General features: G+C 39.8%; 1 protein-coding gene and 1 long non-coding RNA gene across 9 annotated transcripts in view; one reads left to right on the top strand and one right to left on the bottom strand.

Annotated features, from left to right (window-relative positions):
* nfat5 (nuclear factor of activated T cells 5) overlaps positions 1–20,609 on the bottom strand; it is a 45,954-nt gene extending 25,345 nt beyond the window's left edge. For 5 of the 8 annotated variants that reach the window (XM_016997959.2, XM_062961625.1, XM_016997961.2 and 2 more), the window contains exon 1: positions 4–129. Coding sequence is in view for 3 of the 8 variants with exons in the window: in XM_062961623.1 (XP_062817693.1) it covers positions 4–129; positions 20,471–20,564 (220 nt within the window). In the remaining 5 variants the exon portion in view is untranslated. Of the gene's footprint in view, positions 1–3; positions 130–12,238; positions 12,461–20,470 lie in introns of those variants that run through there. The other 3 variants (XM_062961623.1, XM_062961621.1, XM_062961622.1) reach the window with 3 other exon arrangements.
* LOC134293587 (uncharacterized) overlaps positions 13,015–26,634 on the top strand; it is a 26,787-nt gene continuing 13,167 nt past the window's right edge. The window contains exons 1-2 of the long non-coding RNA XR_010000537.1: positions 13,015–13,206; positions 17,827–17,909. This is a non-coding gene — a long non-coding RNA (uncharacterized LOC134293587). The remainder of the gene's footprint in view (positions 13,207–17,826; positions 17,910–26,634) is intronic.

The following is a 26,634-nucleotide window of genomic DNA, read 5'->3' as shown; positions in this document are numbered from 1 at the left end:
TACCAGCAGCGATGACACCCGGCGGAGGCGATCCTGCCTCGCCGCCACTTGTTTGACTCATGGAGGCGACTGAGAGTTCCCTGGAAGGTGGCAACTGCAGCTCCTTGGGGAGAAGGTCATAGACAGATTCTGAAGGGAGGAAACAAAGAAAGCATCTAAAGAAAAGGCCAGGGTGCTACAGAACAATTATTACTCTTCTGTATTGCTGAAATTACTATCGGTTGCATTTATTCCCACCGCTCCACAAAAAAGATCAGGACAGTTAACCTTCTACATAAAAACAGACCTAAAACCACACATTAAAAATGTATATAAAAAGTGCAAAAGTCTACTAACATACAATAAAAACCATGTACATAAGTAACAATAAAAAAGCAAGCACTTCCTTACTTCCTAGGAGCTTGTACAAACAGATATGTTTTTAACTGGCAAGAATGTCAGAGACAACCAGATCTCAAACACAAGGCAATTCCATAATGAAGGCATTGCTACTGGAACATATGACCGCCAATTATACACCACGGTAAGAAATGTTAGAAAACTCCAATTTCTGATAGCAGAAATTTGAACTGACAGAAGGCAGGTAGTGTTGATATCTGTCACTGATTTTTAAAAGAGGAAGCCATATACATCTTCACAGAGAAAAGAGTTCAAAAGCATTTCAGAACCTGGTGACTACATAATTTCAGAAGAACATCACAACATAACATCATTAATAAGCAATAGTGTAAATATGTCTTTAGGCTTTTATATGTACTAACGAGTGGGGTAAAGGCCTGTGATATTTGCTTTGCCAACATGGTCTGGAATCTAACTCACTCTTTTTGTGAGGTATTGTTTATTTTCAACAATCACTACATACCTTTATTGTTTATTTCCAACAATACAGTAACAAGATTGGCATTAGAATACGATCTTACACAAATTTTTTGTGTATGTATTCTAACAACATGTTTCTTCAGTTAAAATCTCTTAATTTCTTCAGAAAGAATCAATAAGTTCTTTTAAAATATATTTAAATTAACTGAGGTATTGAAATATGCGACCCTCTTTCGTCATCATAATGGTTAGGCCACTTCCTTCCTCAGATGTCCAAGATTGCCAAAATATCTATTTCCACACACCTTTCCTTGAATCAAGACCAAGTGTTCCCCCTTTATGCTTCCACTTCCAAAAAAATCCTCCAACTTGTTATGAAAAAGAATGGAAAATTCAAGGCCAACAAATACATTCAAAATAGGCAACCACATCCTCATTTGAACCATCTCAACTCTACTGCCTCTCGCTTTTTATAATGAACTTCAAAGGCAAATCTGCTTGCTGTGATGAGCTACAATACACAAAAACAAGATACAGTAGAGTCTCACTTATCCAACATAAATGGGCCAGCAGAATGTTGGATAAGCGAATATGTTGGATAATAAGGAGGCATTAAGGAAGAGCCTATTAAACATCAAATTAGGTTATGATTTTACAAATTAAGCACCAAAACATCATGTTAGACAACAAATTTGACAGAAAAAGTAGTTCAATATGCAGTAATGCTATGTAGTAATTACTGTATTTACAAATTTAGCACCAAAATATCACGATGTATTGAAAACATTGACTACAAAAATGCGTTGGATAATCCAGAACGTTGGATAAGCGAGTGTTGGATAAGTGAGACTCTACTGTATATATGTAACTAGAAACAAAGAGTACACTCTGAACCAAATTATGTAACGAGGGGGTCCCAGAGAACAGCAATTCTTCTATATTAACAGAGACCAAGACAGCTGTCTGGCAGCTAGTAATGTCTATCTTCCGCCTGCATGGATGCTCATTGTATTAACTAAGAAGAGCTTTGCAAATGAACATTAAACCAATTTATCTTCAAGCCAATGGCTCCGAGCTATATTGCAGGACCTAATTTTAACACTCCCAATTTTCTTTCCCTGTTTGAGCAGGAAACCATGGTCTACTATGAACATTATTGTGTATTGTATGTACCTTTTAAAGACACTTTAATGCTTTGCTAAGAATCATAGAATCATAGAATCATAGAATCATAGAATAGTAGAGTTGGAAGAGACCACATGGGCCATCTAGTCCAACCCCCTGCTAAGAACCTCAAAACCTCTGAGGATGCCTGCCATAGATGTGGACAAAACGTCAGGAGAGAATGCTTCTGGAACATGGCCATACAGCCCGGAAAACTCACAGAAACCCTTTGCTAAGAATGTTTTTCACAGAAAACAAAACTGACAACACTGGGAGTCTGCAACACTGCTCTCGCTAAATGCATATCAGGTATGTGAAAGGCCTACCCACCAAGAAAACCACTTTAAGAAAATGGGACAAGTTTCTCAGTGATGGCTTTTAATATTAAACAAGATGCTAAGAAGACCTGGTTTTTCATCTTTGCCTTTTTAAATATTTCTTGACCTTAACTTATATATATATATATTCCTTATATTGTACAGATGTTCATTAATTTAGGTATGTGTTTGATCATGTTTTGGCTGGCAATGACTCCTCAAGCACAATAAAGCAAAAAGAAAGCATTCATAACATAATTTCTGTCACAAAATCTATTTCCAAAATCTATATCCACTTCTGAGTTGAATCTGAGTGGCTTGAGTACCTTTTAAAAGGAAGGCCCTGATTCCTCAGCTTCTCCCATAATGACAGAACCCCCAGGTCTTTTTCTCTGTGTCAGCAGATGGAGAAAAAGAGAGGCCAACATTCTCAGAAAGCCTAAACCTTTGCCAGATTCTACAATCTCTGCTGCTCAGCACAGGTACCTATTAATAGCACTCACTATTACTCAAGCACTTGCCAGGTTATAGACTCCTGTGGCGTAGTAAACACAGCCCACGTTAGCAAGTCCATCAATGTCACTTTCCTGCAATGCCAAGAATTCAGTCTGGCTCTTGACGACTTGGGGAGATGGCAACACAGGGGTATGTGAGACTTTATAGTGTGTGTGTGTGTGTGTGTGTGTGTGTGTGTTGTTTTTTTTTATGATGCTGTATATGAATCATCCAGATCATTAGGAGGACCTTTTGGCATTGCCAAATCAAGCCTGAGCTCTTATTGGGACACCATGATAGCAAACTTTCAGTTAGATAAATAACTTGAGCACCTGATGAAAAAATACTACCACTAAAGCAAGCTTTTCTAGCCATCTAATTTATATGTATATAAGTGCGGTTTTAAAAGATGAAAATGCCCAGGTCAGTCACTTTCCTCTCGGGCTGAGAGTATGTGACTTGCTCAAGGGTTTCTATGGTGGAACAGGTATTCCAACTCTGGTCTTCAGAACCCTAGTCCAGCACCAACCATTATAGCACACTATCTCTCATATAAGTCCGTGTAACAAGGGGACAACATCATAATGTAGCTAGCTATACAATATGCAGAAAATCATTCTTGTACATGCAAAAACACTTGAGACTGAAAGGAAATATCTTGCCATTACACTACTTAGGAGAAAAAAGTGACAATTTAATCCAATTTCATGTTTATGTGAGAACAAGACAAGCAAGAACTTGCATCTCTACATATTTTCTTCCAGCAAGAGTTCTATTAAGGATTTCACAACCTTTTAAGTTTTAATGAAGCACACAATTAACATAAGGCCCCTCAGGTCCCCAAGCGCTCCTGCGGCAATGCACTGTGACAAACCACTTGAAGATTAGTTAGTTCTGAATATGCTTTTTAATGGATTTTAAATGATTTTTTAAAATACCAATGATATTTAACTCTGTTTTATTGTTTGTATATTTGTAGATTTTAACTTGTATGGAAGTGCTTTTAATGTAAGCCGCTTTGAGTCTAATAATAATAATCATAATACAATTTTGGTGTATTTAACGTATTTTAATATTGTTTTTACCACACTGTTACTATTTAATTGCTTTTTAACTTTTGTATTGTACCTTTTAAATTTATCCAGTGTGGAGTGTTAGTCACGTTGAGGCCCCACAGGGAGAAAGGAGGGGTACAAATAAAGACTATTATATTATTATTATTATTATTATTATTATTATTATTATTATTATTATTATTATATGATACAAAGGCCAAGTGAAAGGGCACCAAAAGCTCGGAAAGGATGGAGCCAGCTAGAACTCCCACAGAAATGAGTTTCACAGCCAGGATTATGCTACAGGGGAAACAATGGCATGATTTAGATTTCCCCCCCTCATACAAGAAAGGTTTATTTTAATACCCAGTGTTGTTTTAACTGACTGTTTTAAGTGCGTGTTGCTATGAAAACCCTTTGGTATGGAAAGACAAGAGATAAATATCTCAGATAAGCAGCCTGCTGTTTCTTTACCATGTAATTAGGTTTTTGGAGTACAGCTTGTGAAAAATATTTGCTGACCTTGTATATTAATATTATCTGCAGGTTTCGAAGAATTATAGAGGAAAACAAAGAGTCACGAAAGACTAGCAAATAGCTTAGAACACATAGGATTCTACAAAAGAAGTGCTTGCTACTGTTTATGGTGCTACTAAAGTGATTGCCTCAGTCAAGTTTGGCTCAATAGGCTCACAAGAGCTACTGGGTGGTATTTCAGTCAGAAGGCTGTATTTGCATGTTGTTGTATGCCTTCAAGTGATTTCTGGTTTATGATGACCCCATCACAAGGTTTTCTTGGCAAGATTTGCTCAGATGGAGTTTCTTTTTGTCTTCCTCTGAGATTGAGAGAATGTGACCAGCCCAGGATAACCCAGGAGGTTGCTGTGGCTAAGCAGAGTTTAAAACACTGGTCTCTAGAGAAGGAGTCCAAGACTCAAACCACTGCACCATGCTGGCTGTTGAAGTCTTCAGAGGAACACATTTTATTGTAGGTTTATGGACTGCTATAAATTAGTATTAGAAATAACAAAAACTACTCTAGCTCTTAAGATGTAAGAAATGTTATAATCACATGAGCTTTTGTGGACGACAGCCATGAAACATACAGTTTGTGCTATAGCACTATCACCTTCCTAGGCCAACTGGATATAAAATATAGCCCCCATACCTAGTACTTCTATGGTTTAATTTCACCTGCTATTACAAATGAAAGAAATACATCCATTTATTCATAATTCAGAGTACTACTTCTGGTATCACTACAAAAGGAACATTTGTTTGGCCAACTTGAGCTGTGCCTAAGTTGTGCCTAAAAGGCACAAACATTAAGACCTGTACATTATCCAAATGTACACCCTCAAAGCAGGATTTCAAATCTTTCAAACTGGAGTAGGAGTGAAAGCCTTGAACCCTCCAGATGTTTTAGACCCCCATGTATGTGCTGGTATTCAGTTTCCTTTACTCTATGGTTCCTGAGAAGTTATAAAAGGGGCTGCAGACCACATGCTCTTTCTCTCTCTCTCCTTTCGACTATGTGACCTGTTGATAGCTGTTTTGTTACAAGAGAGATGTCCTGGCCAGATGGCACAAAGATAATCTCAAACATATCTGAAACTGTACTGATAAGTTTTGTACCTGTGTATGCTGAACACATGAACGTTGTGAGTAAACCAAATAAGTTATTTTTTATCAAAGTCTATTTCATTTTTGTCTCTTGAGTGCATGATATAAAACAAGCTGTTATATGGGAAAGTATATATTTTGGGGCACTGAAAAAACACTTCTAAAGCTCAGCTGTTTTATGTACTGTAAAATCTCTGTTTCCCTAACAGATCAGAGATAACAGGATAACAACTGCAACTATTGCCTAGCATAATTATATCTGGTGTATATCACAAGAGAAGATTCTACTCGAGGGTTTTTAGATCTTCTTTGAAAGGTCATGCTTTTCTAAAAAGTTATGATTTCCAAATGGTGTTTTCCAAAAGGTTATGAATGCCATTTTCCAAAAGCAAAAGGTATCATAAGGCATGTTGCCATTGATGGCTACATTCTTGCTTATCTTCAAGGACCATTCTGCCAAGTCTTGAGAGGTCGTTTTTGTTTTAAGCAGTCACTTAAATGCTCTTTTTAAAGGGAATGAATTAAATTTTATGTATTTATGGCATTCATTTGTTACCCCATAAGACAGGACTCTGGATGGCTTACAATAAATTATACCTACGCACCAACAGTATTGTTATTTGCTTAAGTCATCTAAGCAATAGCTGTCATCATCCATTCAAAACTATTTCTAAAAGCTAACATATTCTAAAGATTGCATTTATTTGCTGGGTTACAAAAGCCAAGTTCTCCAAGTCTATGATAACAGAGGCCTAACAAAAATAAATAAATGGTTATCTACAGGTATTCAGAATAAGCTTTACTAAACATTTAGAAACTGCTGGCAAGCCTCAAAGATGTCATGTTCAAAGCACATTCCATACAAAGAAAATCAAAATAATTCTGGAAAAGGGCATGTGTGCTGCTCATAACTTGAACCTAAGCAGATAAAAGCAGACAAACAACAGCTACTGATGCAGAATCATAGCTGTAAATTGTGAAAAGTGCCTAAAAAGACTATAGATTAGTACACAGAGATTAATATCAGAACAAAGTAGGTTTTTTAGCTGGGATCTTAAAACATCTGTGAACATGTAAGGCTATTAGCCTGCCAGTATGTCACAAGCGCCAGTGTTTAATAGTTGGGACACTGAACAATAACTCTGGAGACCTCAGTTTGAATCCCCATTCAGCCATGGTTACCCACTGAATGTCCTTGGGGAAGGCATTGTCAGCTTCAGAGAAGAAAAAAAAAACCCGCATGTGATAGTCACCATAAGGGGGAATTGATATAAAGGCCCACACCAAAGTTTCCAAGTTCACAGAAATTCTCAGCCTGACTGATAAAATGTAATCACTGATGGGATCAGTAAAACCAACACGGTCAGGACAGTAGCACCAGGTATCATCACAGTGATGGACAACCCTATTTCTCAGGTATCATTATTTGCATAATGTTCACTTATTTCATACTTGGTAAATATATTTTGCCATACAGGCAACTAGGCCTACTTGTCCCTGGGAGATGGTTCAACAGAATTTAGTGTGATGAGAAAATTATCTTCTATTGAAGTCAATGGGAGATTACTAATATTTACAGGTGTCCTCCCCAAAACTTGCTTTTCACAAGGAAACAAGCCCCTGAAGCACTTTCAACATGCTTTGCCTTTGCCTTTCATCTTGTGAAAGCTTTGTTTATAGCTTGAGCCGGGGAGGCTAAATACAAAACCAAACACACAGATCTCACTGTTCAGGTTATCTGAAGCTTTAGATGCCTTTCTTAATCTAATCTCTCTTAATTTTGACCTTTGACATATTTTGGCAACAGAAGTCTGTATTTACTAGGCACACTTACTTGTGCTTTTGCTCTCTCCTTCATCAAGTGACTCAAGTTTCTCATATTACAAAAGAAAAGATCAAACAAGATTTCCAAGTGATGCTACTACATCCTGTCTTTATTCAGAACTCAAGCAGTCCCCTCCATGGATTCTGGCCATGCTAAGGCAACCTCAAAGCTAGTCCTGCTCAGGAAGCTAAAATGTACTGATGAACAAGGAGCATCCCCCTTGCATCTCCACCTCCTCCTAGTTCTAGAGGACAAGAGAAGCTCCATCCTGCTAAGCATGCCAGGAGAAGCTCCAGTTTAATGAGCTCTCCATTCAAAGACTGCCCAGACTTCTTTTCTTTTACAACAGAAGGAAAATCAGTACTATACACAGCCATTGCATTCTCCCAACAGCAGGAATGAATAGGGCTTCACATGCCTCACCCCAATCAGATGTACCAAATTGGAAGATATTCATGCCACCCTCAAAAATTACCTATGCTCTTTTTTTATGGAGACTCCATAAATATTTCAAGAATCACTAGGCCTGCACTATCTTGATAGCAAAAGCAGAAGAAGGTCAAATTTCAGGCCGAAAGGCTATAATTTAACTGGACTCCAGTTTAATGGAACAGAAACTATAAACAGAAGGCCTACAGGCATCTAAGTAAGCTACCAGTAGCTGCTCTGGCTCCATATTTGGAGCCAATTAAAGCACTTCTCTAAAGATATAAGCATGATTTTGAATATATTGAAAGGGAGAAAGCACATATATACTACAGTAAGGAAAATGAGCCATGGATCTGAGCCACCCACAATCCTATGCAATGTCATATGCATTTTGGAGTTTCACAAGATTGTTGCTAAGTCTGACCTATGTTACTAGTTTGTGCAATTTTTTTCCTTGCGGGCATGCACGGAAATAACTCCTGCATTTTGTGTTGGTGGAAAAAAAGTCAGTTCAATTGGCCCTCTGTTTTGGAATCGACACAGTGCTTGTTTTGACGCTCCTGCGAAAACCCTGTGATCTGGCTGCCCATGTTCAGCTTTAAACAGAATATCTTTGTTTTCTCATCCCATGTTAGGAATCCCACTGGACCTTTCAGGACCTCCTACTTCATGTTGAGGAGGAGAAGGCTTTCCGGTTAACTGTGACACATACACTGGGCTTTTCACTCATCAAGATGAGAGAGAGGCCTTCTAGGGTTCCTGACTGGCGAGCCACAAGTCTGTAGCAACAGAGAAGGCTAGCTGACACCAAACATTATTTTGGGAATAAAGTATTTGAAGGGGAGCTGTTCGCTGCCTTTATTTTAGTGTTTGTTTTGTATTCTCTCCCTTGCGAGAATGAACTTACAGGCACAGCTTAGATAAAAAAGGACAGAAATATCTACCACCCAAATGTTATTGCATCCTTGCATCCATACTTCCTCCAAGAAACTCAGGAAATCATCCCCCTCTCCATTCTACAATTTCAATAATTTCTATCCTAGCTTTCTCTCAGTGCAGTACCCAAGAGAGCTTACAACATAAATTAAAACAAATACAACTGAATTCAGACTGATATAAATTTAAGGCACAATTGCAATTAATTTGCCCATTTTAAAACCAAGCACTGAATTAAAATATATTTCACCGTTTAAAACTGTAACAAAAAAGAAACACAACATACAATCCCGTCACTAAAACAGAATTTTCAGGATAAGTCAATAACAGCAGCAGTATCATCACTACCTTTATTACTATCATCAATTCATTTTTTATTTCACATTTCCCTCAACAGAGACTCCGAGCTGTTGCTTTCTAAGGGTGGAAGAGCTAAGTAACAATAGTAATCGTAAAAGTAATAATAACTGCAGAATATTATTGTTATCTTTCATTATTTATAGCCCACTTTTTCTAGGACTTGAATTGTAAGCTGCTTCTTATTAAGGCATTTCACAGTGGTAAGGGAAATAAATAATAACAGTAGTAGCAGTAATAACAAAATCATGGCCAAAATCTTATTGTTAGTCCAAATTACAGTATTGCCACTGAATCCATTGAAATAACCTAGTGTTGACTCACCAGTCAACAACAGATTTAACGGTTCTACTCTAGTTGGGACTAAGCAGCCATTGTTCTTAATTCAACTCCCAAATACTGAGACTCTGAGTCCATGCTTTTTAAAGTCATTTTGCAACTAAAAGAGTAGGCGTAGCAATAAAAGGAGCAATAATAACAACAATAGTATTTGTTGGAGCGGGCAGCCAGTATAACCAAACCAGCAGACTTCCGTTTCTGCACAATTAAGAGTAGTAGTAGTAGTAGCAACAGCAAGAACAGCAAGAACATAATAATAAAAATATATTTGTTACCTGCCTCTCCTTAAGGTTTAAGGCAAGGTACAACACAGTTAAAATACATAGAAAAAATACTAACACACCTAAGATTAAAACACATTAAAATCATTCTTACTAATAAAATACTAAAATATGATAACATTTTAACAGGTTTAGATGATTTTAACAATTTATGTTTAATTCTATTTTTAATGTTCATATGTTGTAGGTTCTGAATTGCATTGCTTTTAGTGTTGTAAACCACTCCGAATCTTATCTTCAGAGAGGAAAGGAGGATATTATTAATTACTAATAATAAGAAGTTTAAATTCTTAGATTAAAATTGACTTGGTAGATTGGCTAGAATTGTTAGGTCTTTCAATTTGTTTTAAATTCTGCCAGTTCTTTAGTATTCCTATCATTATTACTAAATCATATATATATACACACACAGACACACACACACACATACACACACAGATACATATAGACCTGGCATGGGCGAACGTTGGCCCTCCAGATGTTTGCTGATAGGCTGTTAGGAATTACGGGAGTTGAAGTCCAAAACACCTGGAGGGCCAAAGTTTGCCCATGCCTAATATAGACCATGGCAGCTTAGCAGGAACCAAAACAAACGCTAGTGTGCAATAATGGAAAATAGGCAATTATTTTTATTATTTTTATGTATTATTATTAATACTATTATTACTAATTTTACACCAGCCAGTTTTAGCCTGCATGTTATTGGCATTGGTTTTGGTGTGTGTGATTTTTGATATATGCATTTTAATGGGGCTGTATTTGCCTGTCTGTTTTAATCACCTTGAGACAGAGGGAGATAGGGGTAATAAATAAAATATATTGTTATTGGAATGTATGGCATCTTACCAGAAACCAAAGAAGCCATGGGGAAAATATTACTGTAGTAATTATCATTATTAGAACTTATGGCATCTTACCAGAAACAAAAAAAAATCACCATGGGGAGGAAATTATTATTATTATTATCACCATTAAATCCCATGGCATTTTACCATAAACCAAAAAAACCCCATGGGGTGGAAGTTACGAATACATTATTATCATTATCATTAAATCCCAAGGCATCTTAACAGAAACAAAAAAAAAAACCCTGCATGGGGTGGAGGTTATTATTATATTATTATTGTTATCATCATCATCATCATTATATCCCATGGCATCTTACCAGAGACACACAAAAAAAAAAACCCATGGGGTGGAAGGTATTATTATTATTATTATTATTATTATTATTATTATTATATACCATGGTATCTTACCAGAAACAAAAAAAAACCATGGGATGGAATTTATTAATTTTATTTTTGAATCCCATGGCATCTTACCAGAGACAAAAAAAACCCCATGGGGTGGAAGTTATTGTTATTGTTATTATTAAAATCCCAAGGCATCTTACCAGAAATCAGAAAAAACCCATGGAATGGAACTTATTAATTTTATTTTTGAATCCCATGGCATCTTACCAGAGACAAAAAAAACCCCATGGGGTGGAAGTTATTGTTATTATTATTATTATTATTAAATCCCAAGGCATTTTACCAGAAATCAGAAAAAAAACCTATGGGATGGAACTTATTAATTTTATTTTTGAATCCCATGGCATCTTACCAGAGACAAAAAAAACCCATGGGGTGGAAGTTATTGTTATTGTTATTATTAAATCCCAAGGCATCTTACCAGAAACCAAAAAAAACCCCATTGGATGGAACTTCTTATCTATCATTATATCCCATAGCATCTTACCAGAAACAAGAAAAAAAAACCCATTGGGTAGAACTTATTATTATTATTATTATTATTATTATTATTACTGAATCCCATGGTATCTTACCAGAAATATATATACATATATATATATATATATATACACAGTAGAGTCTCACTTATCCAACATAAACGGGCCGGCAGAATGTTGGATAAGCGAATATGTTGGATAATAAGGAGGCATTAAGGAAAAGCCTATTAAACATCAAATTAGGTTATGATTTTACAAATGAACCACCAAAACATCATGTTAGACAACAAATTTGGCAGAAAAGGTACTTCAATATGCAGTAATGCTATGTAGTAATGACTGTATTTATGAATTTAGCACCAAAATACCACGGTATATTGAAAACATTGACTACAAAAATGCGTTGGATAATCCAGAATGTTGGATAAGCGAGTCTTGGATAAGTGAGACTCTACTGTATATGGAGGGAATATATTACTATGATGATGAGATGCTGCTTTGTCTCTTTAAGAGACTGAATGAATAACGGAAGGAGGGAAAGAGGCCAAAGGAGGAGGGAGGGAAAGGGGCGGGGACCAGGGTGCCTCTAGGCATGAGCAGAGCGCCCCCTCCCCTCCCTTCCCCTTGGTTTAATTGGGCAGCGATGGCGGTCTCTCTATAACAGGCCTGGGTCAGCTTGGGCCCTCCTTTCAGGTGTTTTGGACTTCAACTCCCATCATTCCTCACAGCCTCAGGCCTCTTCCTTTTCCCCCTCAGCCGCTTAAAGGCCCAAGCTGACCCAGGCCTACTCTGTAACACAAAGAAGCGCGAAGGATGCTCGCCGTCGAGAGAGGCCTCCGTGAGGGGAAAAGGGGCTCACTCACCCTTGGAGTAGAGGGACTTGGGAGACTCGAGGTCGAGGTCGGCGCTGAGGAGAGAGATAAAGTCCGAGGGCATCGCAGTGGGAAGGAAGGGGCGAGAGAGAGGAGGCGCGGAGAAGGAGGAAAAGCAGGCCGGAGGAGGAGAAGAAACGGCCCGCCGGCGTCGTTCCTCCTCTTCTCCTTCTTCTTCTGACAGGAATCCGCCCCCCTCGCACTGTGGTTGCCGCGCGCATGCGCCGCCGCCGCGGGAATCCAAAACAGGGCCCCAAGACGCATGCGCAAAGGAGGAGCGGGGGGAAATATGGAGAGCTCGGGACGATCTCAGGGATAAAAAAAAACCAAGGGGAAAGGGGTGCCGATGTGCGCATGCTCAACGGAGAGCGAAGCGCCCAGGAGAGGTATTGATGTGCGCATGCGTGGGAGCCCGAGTAGGCCACAGTCAAGGGAAAGTTGTTTTGATGTGCGCATGCGCGTGCTGACATTTTTTTTCCTCAGTCAAGGGAAAGTGATTTTGATGTCCGGATTTCCCCCCCCCCCCCCTCAAATAAAAAACAAAAACAAATGATCAGCTTTTTTTGGCATGAAAAGTGAAGAGCCAGTGGAGGTATTAGTGCGCAGGCGCAAGAGGCCCACTGATTGAGAACGAGAGGAAAAAAGTACACGCTTGTGCGCATGCGCACTAATAAACTACCCCGAACGGACGGAGTGGAGAGAAGAGGTGAAGCCTGCCAGCGAAGGTATTAGTGCGCAGGCGCAAGAGGCCCATTGTTGGAGACCCAGAGGAAAAGGAGACACTTCTGCGCATGCGCACCAATAAACTACCAGAGGGAGATGAAAGGCCTCCATTTTTCTAATTTATATTTTTCTCAATCTTGTCACTTCTGTCCCAAGAATATGTTTCCATTTTAGCCACATGAAGGTTGCTTAGCACAGGCCAACCATCCACCTAGAATGGTCTCTTGAGCAGAAAGGTAGGATAAAAGCAACTTGAGGAAAAGTTGGAAATAATATTCATGAGGGAAAACAAAAGACAGTTGTACACTTGTTGTTATTTCTGGTATATCGACACCAGGCCTGGGCCAACTTCAGCCTTCCCTTCAGGTGTTTTGGACTTCAACTCCCACAATTCCTAACAGCCTACCGGCTGTTAGGAATTGTGGGAGCTGAAGTCCAAAACACCTGGAGGGAAGGCCGAAGTTGGCCCAGGCCTGATTTAGACACTATACTTCTATAGATTCCACCTGAACATGAGGAAGAACTTCTTGACTGTAAGAAGAGCTGTTCAGCAGTGGAACTCTCTGCCTTGGAGTCTGGCGGAAGCTCCTTCCTTGGAGGCTTTTAAACAGGCTGGATTGCCATCTGTTGAGAGTGTTTTGATTATGGTTTTCTTGCATGGCAGGGGGCTGGACTAGATGGCCCATGTGGTCTCTTCCAACCCTATGTTATGTGGTGTCATTCCATCCCCAATGTTCTTTAATATTTACATTAAGCCACTGGGAAAGAGCATCCGTAGGCATGGGGCAAGGTGTTATCAGTATGCTGATGACACCCAAATATATTTCTCCATGCTTTCAAAAACAGCTTCTGTTAAGGATAGCATATCTGAATGAATGCTGGGAGCAAGCAATGGGCTGGATGAGGAAAAACAAATTGAAACAGCGGTGCTTGCCATCAAGGGATATCCCATCACGGGATAGAGGTGTGTCAACCAGTTCTGGATGGGGTCCTACTCCCACTTGAAAGATTGTGGGATTCTCCTGGATCTGTCCCTCCAAAATGTCATCCCAGGAAGATGCGACAATGGTCAAGAGTTCAATGTGTTGTCGAAGGCTTTCATGGCCAGAATCACAGGGTTGTTGTATGTCTTTCGGGCTGTGTGGCCATGTCACCAGGAGAGAATGCTTCTGGAACATGGCCACACAGCCCGAAAGACATACAACAACCCAATGGTCAAGAGTGTTTACTATCAGCTTCGACTGATCCGCCAGCTGTGAGCCTTTCTAGATTTGGAGTACCTGAAGGTGGTTGTGCTTGCACTGGTAACCTCAAGGTTGGACTTCTGCAATGCGCTTTACATTTATTTATTTATTTATTTATTTATTGGGCCACCCTTGTACAGAAACCCCAGTTGGCTCAAAATACAGAAGCCAGATTAGTTACAGGAACATCTAGAAGCAAGCATATCCTAAAGCAGTGGTTCTCAACCTGTGGGTCGCCAGTTGTTTTGGCCTACAACTCCCAGGAATCTCAGCTAGTTAACTGGCTGTTAGGATTTCTGGGAGTTGAAGGCCAAAGCATCTGGGGACCCACAGGTTGAGAACCACTGTCTTAAAGTCACTCCACTGGCTGCCAGTTAGTTTCCGGACAAAGTATAAAATGTTGGTTTTGACCTTTAAAGCCCTACATGGTTTGGGTCCAGGTTACCTGACTCTGGCTCTGACTCTGGCTTGAAACTTCCCCTTTTGTAATAGTCACATGGTTTTATTTGTTTTAATTTGATTTGATATCAGTTTTTATTTCTGTTTTATATTTGGTTTTTCTACTTGTTGTATTATATATAGCATTTAATTCTGCCTTTATGTAAGACCGCTCTTTATGTAAGACCCCGAGGGAAAAGAGTGGTATATAAAATAAATAAATAAATAATACCTAAAGGATTGCCTTCTCCCATACAATCCTCCCCACACACTTTGGTCTTCTGGGAGTTTCTGCTCCAACCAGCCAGAATCCAGCTGGCAACTACCAGCCAGAAGACCTTTTCATCGGCCACCCCACAACTGTGGAATGACCTGCCAGAAGAACTCCCATCAGCTAAATGAGCTGTTGGAATTTTAAAACCATGTAAAAACCTATCTCTTCCGGCAGGGTTACCCAGACAGTCTTTAAACATGAATTTGAAGTTCCTTTGTTTGATCTCTGTTTTGAGTGTTTTAGTGTGTATTTTGTAGAGATAAGTTTTGGTATGTAACTTTTACAGAGGTACATTTTAGTGTGTGTATTTGTAGTGTTTTTCTATGCTTATGTATGGAGAGAGGCAGGTAAGAAATAAAATTATTATTATTAATAATCTATATGAATTCCTCCCATTGGGAATGGGCTGGGAATCTTTCCCAAGAAAGAGGGATCTATGAGCCATTGTGATCCCATCAAGTGAGCCAGGTTACTCTGGCCTCTGCCAATGTGATGCAATGGGAGGGTGTGTTTGGGGTTTATTTTGGGACCGGCAGGGAGAGACGTAGTGCGGCCAGACTCCTTTTGTTGTCATTGCCATGTGACTTCATCCGGACGGGAAAAGACCGCGAAACCACATACTTTGCATGACTGACTCACAGAGAGAGAGAGAGAGTGACACACACACACACACACTTGCATCATCATGACTAACTCTTACTCTATTGATGTATATAATCTGCCTATTTCCCAAGAGTGGAAGTCAAGGAGGGGGCATCATCTACACTGTGGAATGAATCCAGTGTGACACCACTTTTAATTGCCATGGCTCAGTGCTGTGGAATCCTGGGAGGTCTCTTTTCTTTAGGTGCACCTAGGCCCCCTTCCACACAGCTGTATAAAATCCACATTGAACTGGATTATATGGCAGTGTGGACTCAGATAACCCAGTTCAAAGCAGATATTGTGGATTATCTGCTTTGATATTCTGGGTTATATGTCTGTGTGGAAGGGCCCTACGCTTTAGAATGAATGCAGTTTGATCCCACTTGAACTGTCATAATAATAATACTTTTATTTCTCTCATGACTCGAGGTGGGTTACAAACATAGCTAAAACACATTATCATCATAAACATTATATAAAATATGGATAATAAAATGTATTTCTATAAAAGACATATATTAAAATACACAGAACAAAGATTAAAATAGAGTGAGCACAATTCCTGAGTTTAAAAGTCATGGCTCAATAGTACTACACAATCCTGGGAGTTGTAGTTTAGCAAGACCTTTAGCCTTTCCTGCCAAAGGAGTTCTGTTGTCTCCCCAAACTACAGATCTCAGGATCTCATCTCATTGAACCATGGCAGTTAAAGTGGTGCCAGACTGCATTAACTCATCAGTGTAGATGCATTAACTGGACAGACTGATTTGAACCTTTGCTTGACCCATTGAGTGACCTCAGAAAAGTCACACTCTCAGATTCAAAGGGAGGTCTTTTTTTTTTTGCCAAGAAAACCTTGTGAAAACTTATTTCCTTCACCATATCAGCCACCTCCCACTGCATTCTAGTTAAGGGGGAGAAATGTTCCTTTTTGTCAGTTCTGAATAATGGGCCATTATTTATTTTTTTCTGAAAGAATGTTCCCAGCAAAGCCTTTTTTTGAAAAGAACACACAAAAATTCGTAATCAGTTTCCCCCTATCTTTCATCACTTGCCTTTTCTGTTCCTTTCAAAAGGAAACAAAGCCAATCGCTCCATTATTTATTCTCGCCCTCCTCCATACTTTGGGATATGTGAAGGAGGCATATCTCCCCACATTCTTGTTCAGATTTTTAGTTATTTGTTTAATCCAGCACACAGTGTTGCTGGGTTTGTTTTGTTTTCTGTTAGAGGAACAACAAAAGTTGCAAGACTCACAGAAAAAATATTACCAACCTATCTGGGAGAGAGGAAATGTTGCCTTCCAAGAAAGAATGTCCTTGTGGCCCTAAATATTTGCAGTTTTAATTATTATTGTTGTTGTTGTTGTTGTTGTTAGCATTTCAGTATCCTGCTATTATCCCTTGATTGAGATCCAAATTGGCTTCTCAAATATGTATTATCATTATTATTATCATTATCATTATTACTATTACTATTATATGTTAATATTCTGCTATTATCTCTTAATTGAGACCCAAAGTGGCTCCCCAAATATGTATTATGATCATCAATTTTACCATTATTAAAATTATTACTATTATGATTACTCTTATCATTATTATTATGATGTTAATAACAATAATACCATTATTTTATTATCCTATCATCTCTGGATAGGGACCCAAAGTGGCTTCCCAAATATGTATTATCATCATCATTGTTACTATCATTATAATTAATATTATTTTAATATTCTGCCATTATTTCTTGATTGAGAAAGAAAGCCGCTTCCCATATATGTATTATCATTATCAATATTACTATGATCATTATTATTACTATTATTTTATTATCATGCTAATATCTCTTGATTGAGATAGAAAGTTGCTTCCCAAATATGTATTATCATCATCAATATTGCTATCATCATTCTTATTACCATTAGTATTCATCATCATCATAATTACTATTATTATGATGTTAACATGCTGCTATTATCTCTTGATGGAGACCTAAAGTGGCTTCCGAAATATGTGTTATCATTATTATTATTATTATTATTATTATTATTATTATTATTATTGTTTATTGCTATTATCTCTTGATTGAGACCCAATATGGCTTTCCAAATATGCAGATCCTGCATTTTTTCTGGCTCCCAAAATACACTGAACTGCTGCACCTCTGAGAGCAAAAAACAGTATTTAAGGGTTTAACTTGAGGACAAGAAGTGGACTTCTGGACACATTGCTTTATTCTAATTTATTTTTCAGTTGTCCACATGGAAAAGCAGCATAACAGAATGGCTGGAGCACTAGACTACACTTTTGGGTTCGAATCCCCACTGAGCCATTGGGTGAGTCGCACTCTCAGGCCCATGAAGCCTTTTCATGAGGTCACCATAAGCTAGAAACAATACCAAAGTCATCCTAATAGACCCCAAAGGATGCCCACGTTTTGCTGCGAAATTTTGGGCTAAACTGGGCACAATAATTACCATTTTAAAGCCAGTTAAGAACATGAAAGAGAGTAGGAAGGGCAGAATGAGCAGGTGCTTCCTTCGTCGGTTTCTGAAGCACGGGATTATTTTCCAACTAGCAAATGGAAAAATATATGTCAGGAAATAATGAGGATCTATCAGCAGCTTTGGACCTTTGTTGGTCACGATGGTACATCCTATGTGTACATTTTGTGTGTTGTTCCATTGCATTGTTGGCTCTGAAGTCATGCTCTTCCCATTTGGCAGGGAGCCCCCGTTAATCCTCTTTCATCCCAGAATGCATCTACACTGTAGGATAAATCCAGTGTGATCCCACTTTAATTGCCATGGCCCAAGACTATGGGATTCTGAGAGTCGCAATTTCACAAGGCCTTTCACTTCTCTGCCAAATTACATCTTCCATTTTGGGAGTTGCATTGAGTCATGGCAGTTAAAAGTGGGGCCAAACCGCATTAAATCTGCAATACAGATAAGCCTTGAAAGGGGCTGAGGAGCATTGGCTTTATGTTCCAAAAAAGGCCAAGAGAAAGTTGGATTCTAAAAGTTCTCGTCAGAAATGTGCAATGTATTAGGTTTGATAAAAGATGAGTCAACCGGCATTTTATTTCAAAAGTATAGAAACCAATAGAGAAAATAAAAATAATTGGATTTTGGGTTGCTGAGTTTTCCGGGCTATATGGCAATGTTACAGAAGCATTCTCTCCTGACGTTTCACCCACATCTATGGCAGGCATTCTCTGGAACATGGCCATACAGCCTGGAAAACTCAAAGCAACCCAGTGATTCCCGCCATGAAAGCCTTTGACAGCACATTGCGAGTTTTGAATATTAAGTAAAACATCCATACAGTAAGGTATAATCAAGAAGTTGTTTATGATAAGAAGTGAATAGGATGACAATCATATTTTCCTTGTATGTCTTTAAGGTGGGAAATCCATGTTAACTTTTTAATTTTTGTATTTTATGATTATTCTGATGTATTGGAAAAATAAATGAGTTTGCATTTACTTACATTGCTGAAAATACATATGTATATGAAATAATAATATAATGTAAATATAATAGTGCATGTTTTAAAAACCAGGATCAGCTAAAATAAATAAATAAATAGAGCTGATATGATTCTATGTCAAGGTGTGACAAACAGTGTTTATATCCCCCAGTAGCGAATTGGGTTAAACCCTTATGCCGGCAGGACTGCTGACCAAAAGATCAGCAGTTCAAATCTGGGGAGCGGGTGAGCTCTTGTCTGTCAGCTCCAGCTTCCCATGAGGGAACAAGAGAGAAACCTCCAGCAGGATGGTAAAACATCCAGGCATCCCCTGGGCAACGTCCTTGCAGACTGCCAATTCTCTTACACCAGAATCGACTTGCAGTTTCTCAAGTCACTCCTGACATGGAAAAAATACAGTGTTTATATGTTGTTAAGATGATGCTGGAAGGCCATCTGTGGGGAGGGTTTGGGTAGTGCCTTTCTGCCTGGCAGATTGCGATTGGACTGGATGACCTTTAGAGATCCCGTCCTACTCTAGGAGCCTATCCTTCTATGTCAAAGTTGGGAGGGCATATCATTGTTAAACAGAGTGTGAATGGCCATCTGTTGGGAGGGCTTGGATGGTGGCTTCCTGTCTCGCAGAAGAGGGTTGGACTGGATAACCTTTAGAGACCTCTTATAACTCTAGGAGTTTATAATTCTCTTTCAGGTCTGTATTGGGGAGATAGTGCTGGATAAAAATAAATCTATTATTATTATTATTATTATTATTATTATTATTGACACAATAACATTGTATGACACAGCAAACAAGATAGATATGCTGGGTTTTGTATCACAAAATCACAAATCGAACATTTCCCAAGTGTTAGGACTGTGTGATGTATTTTCGGATGATGCGCGCAGATCCCAGTCGGGTGGCCTTTTGCAGTTGGCAGATCGTAATTTTGTCAATGTCTATTGTTTCCAAATGCTGGCTGAGATTATTATTATTATTATTATTATTATTATTATTATTATTATTATTATTTATGTCAGGGGGCATATAGTGTTTATATGTTGTTAAGCAGAGCCCAGATGGCTGTCTGTCAGGAGGGCTTGGATGGTGTCTTCCTTCCTGGCAGAAAGTAGTTGCGCTGGATGGCCTTTGGGGAGAGGGGGGTCCCTTATTATGCCTTCCTTCCTCCTTCCCTCTCTTCCTTCTTTCCTAACAGAAGGGGGTTGGACTGGATGGCCTTTAGAGATCTCTTCCTACTCTAGGAGCCTATCATTCTATGTCAAAGTTGTTAAACAGAGGCTGGATGGCCATCTGTCAGGAGGGCATGGATGGTATCTTCCTTCCTGGCAGAAGGGTCAGACTGGATGGCCTTTGGGGCTCTCTTCAGACTCTGAGATTCTTAGATTCTGTGCCTTCCCGACTTACCTGGCGTTGACAGGCGGGGGTCGTGGGGTCCCCAGGGCCACGTCCAGCAGTTCCAGTCAAGCGGGGTGACATCAGGGGTCCAGGAGGGGCGCATGGTGGGGGTCAAAGAGCATGCAGACCCCCTCCAGGAAGGACCCTGTGGAGCAGCCAGCTTGGCGAGTTACGGGATCCTCTGCCTTGTGCTCCAGGAGAGGAAGCCCTAGGGGGAGGAGCCTTGCCTTTGCCTCCTCCCACTCCTCCTCCCCCTGAGCCCCCCTCCTGTGACCCCTGGCCCTCCTTTCCCGGCCCCTCCCCTCCCAAGGGGGTCCTCTGGGCAAGTTGCTCAGAAGGGCTTGCCTTCCGAATAGCAGCAGCTTTGCCTCCCAATGGAGCTAGAAACAGGATGAGCATAACAATAATTGCCTTTGCCTCCTCCACAAGACTGAGAGAGAAAAGTTAGTTACGCTGAATTACACAAGCCAACAAGTATTTACCATCAGGTATAATTTTAGGTCATTCTCAAAGAATTCAGATCTGTGTTTATTTTCTCTCTATCAAGATGAGGCTAATCGAATAATTAATACATTTACGCACTGATATCGATGAGATTTGATTATATCAGTGCGCAAATGCATTACAGTAGAGCCTCACTTATCCAAGACTCGCTTATCCAAGGTTCTGGATTATCCAAGGTATTTTTGTAGTCAATGTTTTCAATATATCATGATATTTTGGTGCTAAATTCATAAATACAGTAATTACAACATAACATTTCTGCGTATTGAACTGCTTTTTCTCTCAAATTTGTTGTATAACATGTTTTGGTGCTTAATTTGTAAAATCATAACCTAATTTGATGTTTAATAGGCTTTTCCTTAATCCCTCCATATTATCCAAGATATTTGCTTATCCAAGATTCTGCCGGCCCGTTTAGCTTGGATAAGTGAGACTCTACTGTAATTATTCAATTAGTCTTTACTTTATGTGCATCCCACCGTTCTCCCAACAAGGCTGGTCTAGGTGGCCTTTGGGGATCCCTTCCCATCTAATGGCTTATTTAAAGACATCCCTCTTTCCCTGGGGGTCTTTAAACAAAAGCTAGATGGCCATCTGTCAGGGCTTTGATTGTGTCTTCCTGGCAGAAGAAGGTTAGTCTGGGTGGCCCTTCGGGGGTCCCTTCCAACTCTAGGATTCTAGGATTCTACAAACAGAATCATAGTCCTCTCTTGGGAGGGCTTGAATCATGTCTTCCTGCTTGGCAGAAAGGGGGTTGGACTGAATGGCCTTTGGGGATCCCTTCCCACTCTAATGGCATATTTATTTATTAATTATTTATTTAGTACATTTATATCCTGCCCTTCTCACCCCGAAGAGGACTCAGAGTGGCTTACAAATTAAATTTACATACAATATTATATTATTAGCATAGCACAATACTGGCAATAAATTACCATATTGTACTATATCTACATACAGTAGAGTCTCCCTTATCCAACATAAACGGGCCGGCAGAACATTGGATAAGCAAATATGTTGGATAATAAGGAGGGATTAAGGAAAAGCCTATTAAACATCAAATTAGGTTATGATTTTACAAATTAAGCACCAAAACATCCCGTTTAACAACAAATTTGACAGAAAAAGTAGTTCAATATAAAATAATGCTATGTAGTAATTACTGTATTTAAGAATTTAGCACCAAAATATCACGATTTATTGAAAACATCGACTACAAAAATGTGTTGGATAATCCAGAATGTTGGATAATTGAGTGTTGGATAAGTGAGACTCTACTGTATTGTAATATTATTAATAATATTGCATGTAATATATAATATATAATTAATATTATTATGTTGTATTATTAGTATTATATTGTATTATAAAATATTATTAATATTATATGCATATACAATATATTATAATATTATATATTATTGTAAATTGTATTGTATATATGTATATATGCATGTGTGTACATACACACACACACACACACACATATATACACATATATACTTTCTAAGAGTCTAGTGGAGTCTGGGTTGCTGTGAGTTTTCTGGTCTGTTTGGCCATGTTCTAGAAGCATTCTCTCCTGACATTTCACCCACATCTATGACAAGTATCCTCAGAGGTTGTGAGGTCTGTTGGAAACTAGGCAAGTGGAATTTATATATCTGTGGGAGAAAGAACTCTTGTCTGTTTGAGGAAAGTTTGAAAGTTGCAATTAACCATCTTGATTAGCATTGAATAGCCTTGCAATTTCAAAGCTTTGGCTGTTTCGTGCCTGGAGGAATCCTATGCTGGGAGGTGATTAGCTGGGCCTGATTGTTTCTTGTCTGGAAATCCCCTGTTTTTGGGTGTTGTTCTTTATTTACTGTCCTGATTTTAAAGTTTTTAAATATTTTTTAATAAATGTTCATTTTCATGGTTTACCCCCTTCTGTTGAAATTGTCCACATGATTTTTAGAGAATGCTTCTGGAATATGGCCATACAGCCCGGAAAACTCACAGCAACCCAGTGATTCTGGCCATGAATCGACAACACTAGTGGAGTCTCTTTGTCTGAAGAAGCCGGATGGCTATCTGTCAGGAAGGCTTTGATTGTATCCTCCTGGTAGAAGAGGGCTTGTTGGATGGCCCTTGGGGGTCCCTTCCACCTCTAGGTTTCTATGAATCTATATAGACTAGGTGTGGGCAAACTTGGGCCCTCCAGGTGTTTTGGACTTCAACTCCCACAATTCCTAACAGTCACCATAAGTCAAAGCCCGTGGCAGTTAACAACAACAACAACAATAACAAGAAGAAGACATGTTTTGATTGATGACTTTATGATCAATTGGAGGAGGAAGAGGAGGAGGAAGAGAGCAAGGAGAGGAAAGGACAGCCAAGAGGGAAGCTTTGCCAACCACCAGCCTCAGGGCTGCAGCCAAACTGGTGGATCCAGATCCATCAAAACCACCATCCTGTTTACATTGCAAAGCAGCAAACCGGGGCCCCATTTTGCCCCCCAGGCTGGCAGGCCTGATGCCGCAATGCTGAACAACGGCGGGGCTTGTTTTGCAGTAAACGGACTTCAGGTTGCATCCGTTGTTGTTGAGTTGAAACTCCCAGCAGCCCCACTTGGTCCCAATTGCTTGCAGTAAGGAACGTTGGGAGCTGCAGTTCGACAGCTGAAGAAGCACATAGTTTTCACCCTTTGTGCAGTGAAACTGGAGGGGGTCATCCAAGCCCCAATGCCACTGGGGCAGTGAATCCGCTTTGGATTTTAGTCTGAACTTTTTTTAAAATTCATTTTATTGAGTATAAAATAATAGTGAAAGAAGGGGAAAAGACCCTTTAAAGAGTCTCTTGAGGAGCCCCCAATGGCGCAATGGGTTTTAAACCCTTGTGTCATCAGGACTGCTGACTTGAAGGTTGGTTTGCTGACCTGAAGGTTGCCAGTTCAAATCCAGGGAGACCGCAGATGAGCTCCCTCTGTCAGCTCCAGTTCCCCATGCGGGGACATGAGAGAAGCCTCCCACAAAGATGATAAAACATCAAAAATATCCGGGCATCCGGTGGGCAATGTCCTTGGATTTTATCATAGTATATTTATTGTATGTTGACCCATGACTTGTTTTATTGTTGATTGATTGTTTTATTATTATGTTTTATATTGTTGTGACCTGGGCTTGGCCCCATGTAAGCCGCCCGAGTCCCTTCGGGGAGATGGGGCGGGGTATAAAAATAAAGTTGTTATTATTATTATTATTCTTATTATTATTATTAGTGCCAGCAGGACTGCTTACTTGAAGGTTGCCAGTTCGAATCCGAGGAGTGCGGATGAGCTCCCTCTGTCAGCTCCAGCTCCCAATGCAGGGACATGAGAGAAGCCTCCCACAAGGATGGTAAAATATCAAAAACCGGGCGTCCTCTAAGCAATGTCCAAGGTTTTGGGCTGCAACTCCTAACTTCCCCAATTGCAGAATTATAGTCCAATCCTCCACTTTCTCCTGTTCCTCGCAGCTTTTGAGTATTTTGGATTCAAGGGAGTTTGGAATGTTTTGGATTTCTAGGATTCCTGATGCTCAACGTGAATTGTTTTATGATGCATTGTTTCAGAGGGTTTGCTTATCATATAGATACTGTTTCTGTCTGCTTTAAGGTTGATTTTGGCATGGTTTTTCATTGTGATTTCCCCCCCTTTGCAAGACGATGGGATATCAATAACAGTGATTAATATTCCCCACTTTCGGATGGAAGTTGCAAGGCCTTAAGGAAGCAGGAGATTTTCCCGGAACCAGGAGCCAGCTCAGCTGACGGGATCAGTTTCCATGGCAACGGGATCTGGACTCTGGATCTGCAGATAGCGCCTTGGGCATACCTTGCTCCCTCCTTATCAGCTAAATCCAACAAAGGCACAAGAACAGGCTTGAAGGAGTTGTCCAAAAAGCCCATTTCCCAGCTGGCTGCATTTCGGGGGATTGATTTCAGCCAAAGATTTGGATGTTATTTCATCTGTTCTTCCTTTGGAGAATCTGCACTTCTTGGCTTCTCTTGGAGAGAAGCAAGGATTGTCTCTTGAATCATGCAACAATGCATCTACACTCTCAAACAAATGCAGTTGGGACACCACTTTGATGGCAAAGGCTCAGTGCTTCGGAATCAAGGGAGTTGTAGTTTGGCACTCCTTGGCAGGGAAGGCTATGGATCTTGGGAAACTACATATCCCAGGATCCAATAGATTTGAACTGTGGCAGTTTACGTGGGGTCAAACTCCATTCATTCAACAGTATATTATTATTATTGTTATTATTATTTGAAACACAACAAGATGAGTCCACAGCAGACACTCTGCTGGCTGTTTTATTGGATCACACGTCGGACACTTCCCAAGTGTCTAGGACTGTGTGATGTATCAGCGAACAATGCGTGGAGATCCCAGCAAGGTGGCCTTCTGCAGCTGGCAGGTGGGGATTTTGTCAGTGCCTATTGTGTTTAAGGGTAGGCCAAGGTCTTTAAGCACTGCACCGTGTGCCGATCACCACTGGGACCACCTTGATTGGCTTATGCTAGGGTGTTTTTATTATTATTATTTTATTATGACACAGCAAACAAGATAGATATGCTGGATTAATTAAATTATTATTATTATTATTATTATTATTATTATTATTATTATTATTTATACTTTGCCTTTCTCCCCATGGGCACTCAAGGCATCTAACAATCCCACACTTAGTCAAGTTTTAAAAGCACAATACAAAAGTTTTAAAAAATAAGTCAGGTAAAAAAACATATTTAAATACACTTAAATGGCCTTAAAACTCAGTGTAGTTACACTCAGAGCAGGCTCTGAACCTTGGGAAATTAACTCTCCCAGGATCCCATAGCATCGAGCTATGGCAGCTAAAATGGTGTCAAATTGCATTCATTCCACAGTGTAGATGCAGCCAGAAAAGACTATGAACTTTGGAAAACTACTTCCCAGGATTCCATAGCATTGTGCTATGGCAGCTAGAGTGGTGTCAAATTGCATTCATTCCACAGTGTAGATGCACCCAAAAGAGACTATGGACCTTGGAAAACTACATCTCCCAGAATCCCACAGCCTTGATCCATGGCAGTTCAAGCGGGGTCAAACTGAATTCATCCCACAATGTAAGTGCACCTCTAGATTCAAACCAGGAACCAGTAGGCAAAATGGTTCAGAGCATGGGACAATTCCTCTTTTTGGAACTATAGCTTATTTGGGAACCAACAGGAAGAGGAAAAGGGGGGAACAGCTCACCTGTTTCAGAAACTTTGCCTTCTTTATGTTGCTGGTATGTTTTGCATGAGGCTGGAACCGGAGCCCATCCCCCTCAATTAGGGTCCGCTGGGTTTAAGAGGGATCTTCTCCCTCTGCCTTGGTTGAGGCCTACTTCAATGTGTCTGCAGCCAAAAGAGCCTTCTTCTAGCTCAGAATGGAGATAAGAGGTTGCTACAAAGGGGAAACTTAAGCAAGGAGGCACAAATACCAGAGAGATGGACGCTCTAAAGCAGGCCTGGGCAAACTTTGGCCCTCCAGGTGTTTTGGACTTCAACTCTCACAATTCCTAACAGCCTACCGGCTGTTAGGAATTGTGAGAGTTGAAGTCCAAAACACCTGGAGGGCCAAAGTTTGCCTATGCCTGCTCTAAAGGCTGTGTATCAGAGGCATA

Source organism: Anolis carolinensis, unplaced genomic scaffold (assembly GCF_035594765.1).
Source record: "Anolis carolinensis isolate JA03-04 unplaced genomic scaffold, rAnoCar3.1.pri scaffold_9, whole genome shotgun sequence".
In the NCBI taxonomy this organism is placed as follows: domain Eukaryota; kingdom Metazoa; phylum Chordata; class Lepidosauria; order Squamata; family Dactyloidae; genus Anolis; species Anolis carolinensis.
The sequence above is the reverse complement of the archived record's forward strand: the minus strand, read 5'-3'. Positions and strand labels throughout refer to the sequence as shown.